This window comes from Carassius gibelio, chromosome A19 (assembly GCF_023724105.1).
Source record: "Carassius gibelio isolate Cgi1373 ecotype wild population from Czech Republic chromosome A19, carGib1.2-hapl.c, whole genome shotgun sequence".
Taxonomy (NCBI): domain Eukaryota; kingdom Metazoa; phylum Chordata; class Actinopteri; order Cypriniformes; family Cyprinidae; genus Carassius; species Carassius gibelio.
This window is the reverse complement of record NC_068389.1, coordinates 23,925,487-23,931,486: the sequence shown is the minus strand read 5'-3', so window position 1 is coordinate 23,931,486 and position 6,000 is coordinate 23,925,487. Positions and strand designations below refer to the sequence as shown.

Genomic DNA, 6,000 nt, shown 5'->3' with positions numbered 1-6,000 from the left:
CCTTATATGAGCATTTAACTCGGAAAAGTGCGCCTGCTCACACGTCGACCAGAGGAGAGCAAGACGGCACCCATCAACGCGCTTCATCGGGAAATCGTCGGTAGTGCTGCATAGGATTTGTTCAAGAATGTCTCCTAATAAGTGTGTTTTTGGATATGAGGGAAAGTTTACCGTGTTCAGCTTCCCAAAGAACCCAGCGTTACATGAACAGTGGATGCAGTTTGTTTTTCCGGGGCAACGGAGTGTATCAAGTGTGTTTGTGTGTTCTGGTCAGTTGAGTGACAAGTGTTTTATAAACAAGGCCCAAGTCGACGCTGGATTTGCACATCATTTGCTATTAAAACATGGAGCCGTCCCTGTGATAAAAGACCACATTCATGTAAGTACAAGTGCATCAGATTTCAGTCTTTTGTTGGAAATCAGCACATAATTGAATATAGGTTAAAAATGGAAACAACAAGAGTCATCAGTATTATAGCTCCGCCCACGGCACACCTCCAGGAGCTCGGCTTTTCCCGGAGGGAATCGGAAAGCTGCATTTTTCTTTTATAAATATGATCAAACGAAATACTTTTTGGATATATGAAGGATGCAGTACTACTCTATAGGTACTCAAGATTAACATGACATTAGGTGAAACTGTGCATGTTATGTACCCTTTAAAGAACACTACCTTCCCAGATTTTGCATCAACTACTCTACCTGTGTATGCAACCTCAGTGCAATAAGCCCAGATTTATTCACACAGTTCGATCTATTTCTGAATAATGGTTGTCAACCAGGTGGGATGTTGAATACATTTTATTAACCAGCGTCACATACACACAATCTAACTGCGTTTATGACAGGCTCTCTCTGCAGTAGGGCTCCCCATTAGCAGAATTACCGCAGCTCAACATATGTTATTAGCTCCTGTGCAGAAATGAAAAAAGGTGCTCGTAACGCCCAAGGCTCAATGTCTCCCCTCTCCATCAGTAATAAAAAAAGCCTTGCCACCACCCCTCAGAGCTCTTCCAGCCAATCAGACGCCAGGAACCAAGCCAGGTTGCCCTTGCAAAAAACCCTTAATGTGTCCTAAAAGTTTGGCATCTCATGCACAGGTCGTCTTCAGTCAGAGAGGCCCTGGAGAGGACTGGAGGGGGACGACGCATCTCTAGGCCAAAGGACAAAACTTCTGCATCCATCTAGACTCTTACATCCCTGTTGAGGGACAGAAAAAATGGCTCCTCACCTAAGCATGAGCAGGTAAGATCTCAAACACCGGTGACTCTTATAAAAACATGGAAAAGATCTTAAAACACCTTGGGGTGACTATTTCCTTCTGATGAGTTGCTCTTTAAAACGAGCCGTGAGGAACGTAATTTGGCATAGAATTTAAAACAACTGCACCTTTTTAGTGCATTAGGTGTGTGATACACTTATTCAGGACCTAAATTGAGTCTTAACTGCATTTTGTGTTATTCTATTGGTGTTTTTTTTCTTTGAGTTTTCAAGGCAGGTTCTTCTCTGTTTGTGCCATAAAGATAAAATGCTTCCGCCCTCACAATCTTTTCATTTAAGATTTTCTTTTCTTCTAAGCGCCTTTGTAATTATAGTTTAGATGAAAGTTGAGGAGGAACTTCCCTCAACATCTGGATGAAAGACAGCAGTTGGTTTGCTCAGGAAAACAGCAGTTGCCCAGCAGGGAAAACACACATCCCTAAACAAATCTGATTATATTCTCCATATTTCACTGTGTTTGTTTGCATTATGGAAAAGTTAAATACATGAGGCAACATGTTAGCTCCTCAGTTAATCAGTTTGTGAAAGTTTTTTGTCGTGAATATATTTTTACAATCATGCATATATATATATATATATATATATATATATATATATATATATATATATATATATATATATATATGCATGTATATATATATATATATATATATATATATATATATATATATATATATATATATATATATATATATATATATATATATATATATATGCATGTAAAATATATATATTTGAAACTACTTTTTTTGCCAGTGAAAAGCATTATAATTTATTTTTTCATTATGTAAATTCCATGGTCAAAGGGTTTAGGAACACTGCACAAAACATTAATAAATGGTATACCACAAACATTATCCACAAACCATATTCATATAGCCCTTCCAAATAAGTACCATGGTACTACCATGTTTTTTGTTAATGGTTTTTTGGACAAGTACCATAATATTGCCATCTGATCTGTTACTGCATGGCACAGTTTTGTAAGGGAATTTACTCAACGTTTTTCTTTGTAATTATTTTTACCAGCTTATAAGCATAAACGTATAAGGAAGGAAGAAAGTGTAATAGATTTCACAGATAAATTTAGTAGCTTATTATGAGCAGAAATGTTGATGCTCTTGTTGAGTGAGTCAGACGCTGTATAAATCGCTCCGAGTTGCTGGTATTTTTACACTGTTGCTGATTGCTGATCTCTTATACTATGATCTGTCAGCAGCTTGTGATTTCCAGAGCGTTCCCTCATACGTTTGTGCCGGATGATGACTGAGTGGGAGAAGATATTCCTCCCCACATGGATTACGAGTGTGTCAGCAGGATCAAATCCAAGATTTAGATAATGTAGCCCTGCTTCCTAATCTGAGCTTCACCCACTGCTGTATGAGACAGAGAAACCTGCAGTAGCAGATGGTCTCAGACGACAATACCATATAGTACATAGTGGATATTAGTATTAAACGATTACCATATTATCTAGTTAAATGATACTCCCATGGCTCATGTTCACAGTGTTTATTTATTTACTTGTTTTACGATAATGCATCTTTACACTATAGTCATTGAAAAGAACAATTTGAAGTGTTTGCAGAACTAACCATGATCACAAAGTAACATCTTGATGTCTAGAAATAGTATTTTATCCAAGTTTTGTGTGCATATACAAATTATCATAGCTAATAGGTGTCTCTAGGTGGTTTCAGTTTTAATCATTTTAATTTCAGTAACAATCAGTTTTGAGAGCCATAACTATCATATAAGGGAGGGAAGGTTGGGGATACTTTAAGCTGCCAGGGAATCTGGCTCACACACCAAAGCCAGCACAGCTCAGGGGCCACTGCCATATGTGTGACACACACACACACACACACACTCTCTACTTTCACATTATAGTGGAGTGTTTCCCTTCATATGCACATGCTGTCATTTATTTCTCTTAATGACCATGAACATCACAGATCTGAAGTTGAACTATCTGTATTGTGCTCTCATCCTTCTGTTTCATTGCTCTGTCACCCTCACACACGCTTCTCCCTCAACAGCTGCAAATGAAAAATACAAGCTGTTATTTTTGTATAATAGAACAATTGCTTGCAAAGCAAAACCATTTGTCAAGGGATTGAGATTACGCTGAGAGAGAGGATCATTTTGACAGTCCTAACAGGGTGCATGTGAGTTGCATTGTACATGTATTTATAAGAGCACTATATCCCATTCAAAAGTTTGGGTTACGTAAGATTTTATATTCTTCGTTTAAAGAAATTAATATTTTTATTCAGATTTCAAATGCTGTTATTTTTATCCTTTTAAGAATCCTGGGGGAGCACAACTTTTTTCAAAATTAATAATAAAAGAATAAACATATTAGAATGATTTCTGAAGGATCATGTGACACTGAAGACTGGAGTAATGACGCCGGAAATTCAGCTTTGACAACACAGGAATAAATGACATTTTATAATATATTTAAGTAGAAAACAGCTATTTTAAATTGTAATATTATTTCACAATGTTAATGTTTATTACCCTAAATGTTTGAACGTTTGTGTGTGAAATAGACTGAAATGTAAGTTATTATTGACTCAAAGTTGTCATTCAGAACTTGACATGCGCCTAATCACATCCATGAGAAGTTCTGATGTCTCAGTCGTTCTTCTGAGGCAGATATTTGTAAGGAATTAATGTCAGGAAACTCAAACACAATGACTGATGCGTAGGCTGATTGGTTTGTGCTGTATTCTCAGGGCATCTGCTTCAGAAATCTGTCCGGTAGCAGAATATTTTATGAATAATATTTTGCAAAAGGTCAATTAAACATACTCCCCATACGTCCAGTCAGTGGAATGACTCTGTATGTGTCCTATGGACGGACTGGGTTAGGTGTGTGTGTGTGATCCTGTGGATAGATGATGCATATTTTGTGTCTGTACCTCTGACCCAAGAGAATGACTCATCATTACTGTAGCACAGTATCTTTCCATCTCCGTCCTGTGCCTCTCTAGCCAATTTAAAACAACATACACATGAGGATGCTACAGCAGACAGGTGGCTCAGTGTCTCTGTCTCGCTCTCAGCATGGCTCTGTTCCTGCGAGGAGATGCTGGGGTTTCTTAAGGTTCTGTGTCTGACTGATTTTAATAATGTGCCTTTCATTGCTATTACATTATACCGTTCAAAGGTTTGAGGTTGGGATTGGGAAATCAGTTAAGCTCAAAATTACTGTATTTATTATATAAAAAAATAGAGTAAAAAGAGAAAAATGGTTAAATATTATTTCAAATTAAAAGAACTGTTTTCTACTTGAATACTCCATTCTTCAGTGTCACATGATCCTTCAGAAATCATTCTAATGCTGACAAAACATTTCTGATTATTGTACATTTTGAAAACGGTTATGCTGCTAAATATTTGTGTGAAAGACAAAGCCAAACCTTTCAGAGTCAAGTCTCGCCGGTATTCAAACTGATAGTTTTAGATGTTCATCTTCTACATTATTTCTTCCTCAGAGCTGAATATTAGTTGTATATGCTAATGGTGTTTTGTGAGTCTAAATGATGTCTGTCTCTGGCAGGAGCTGGGTCTGGCGACGGACATTGGCAGGGTGTTTAACACGTCTGATTGTCTTCGTGTTGCTCTGTGCACCGGCTCTCGCTCGTGAGTATCTTCTCAAAGAATGTTTGGTGTTTAATGCGTCCCAGAGATTTAAACTGGTCTTAAAATGCAATTACAATGCTACTCATTCCATAATGCCTTTCTCTTTCCAGTTTTTTAGTCATTGTTGTGGTTTGTCAGGCAATAATGCATCTCAGATGGATATGAGAAATCAATAAAACCGTCCGAGATGTAGATGAGTTTATTTCTTCATCAGAACAGATTTGGAAAAATGCTGCTCACCAAGTGGATCCTCTGCAGTGAATGGGTGCCGTCAGAATGAGAGTCCAAACAGCTGATAAAAACACGTCCATCTGTTAAAATCTTTTAACTTCAAACTGTTGCTACTGGCCAAAATGCCCATAATCCATAATAATGCTATTTCCAGTGGAAAAAGTCCATCTCCTGTTGTCCTCTCACATCAAAATCCTCTAACATATATGTTTAAAACTGTTTTGGACTGCTTTTGCTTGTTAATAGTGTTAACATTTTTCTCTCCTGATTTAGATGATAAAGCAATATTATGGGTTGAGGACTATTAGAAATTACAGTTTAAAATTGATGTTTTTTTTGTTTTGTTTTTATAAATTAAATTAAATAAAGTTGATGTCTTGATGGATTTGTTTCTTACAAACATGCAGCTTTTCACAAGACGTTATTATTATTATTATTATTATTATTATTATTATTATTATTATTATTATTATTATTATTATTATTATTGTGATGTTTTTATCAGCTATTTGGACTCTTATTTTGACGGCACCCATTCACTGCAGATGATCCACTGGTGAGCAAGTGATGGAATGCTACATTTCTCCAAATCTGTTCAGATGAAGAAATAAACTCATCTTTTCAACAAATCTACATTTACTACACTATTCCTTTAATTACATACATCACTGATTATGTTTGTATTTTACTGAATGCTAATAAAGCACAAAAGAGCATTTAAAATAAACCCAAATGATGACAAATATACTTTCATTTAACTTAAACATAGTACCACGACTCTTGATATACATGTATAAATCAGTCTAATATAGCGACTAGCGATAACACCTAACCAAC

General features: G+C 36.4%; 1 protein-coding gene across 3 annotated transcripts in view; it reads left to right on the top strand.

Annotated features, from left to right (window-relative positions):
* Window positions 1-1,084: 1,084 nt before the first annotated feature.
* Window positions 1,085-6,000, top strand: part of LOC127935455 (collagen alpha-1(IX) chain) — a 32,510-nt gene continuing 27,594 nt past the window's right edge. For all 3 annotated transcript variants that reach the window (XM_052533337.1, XM_052533336.1, XM_052533335.1), the window contains exons 1-2: window positions 1,085-1,245; window positions 4,850-4,932. In XM_052533337.1, coding sequence (XP_052389297.1) covers window positions 1,220-1,245; window positions 4,850-4,932 — 109 coding nt within the window. In that variant the 5' untranslated portion in view covers window positions 1,085-1,219. The remainder of the gene's footprint in view (window positions 1,246-4,849; window positions 4,933-6,000) is intronic.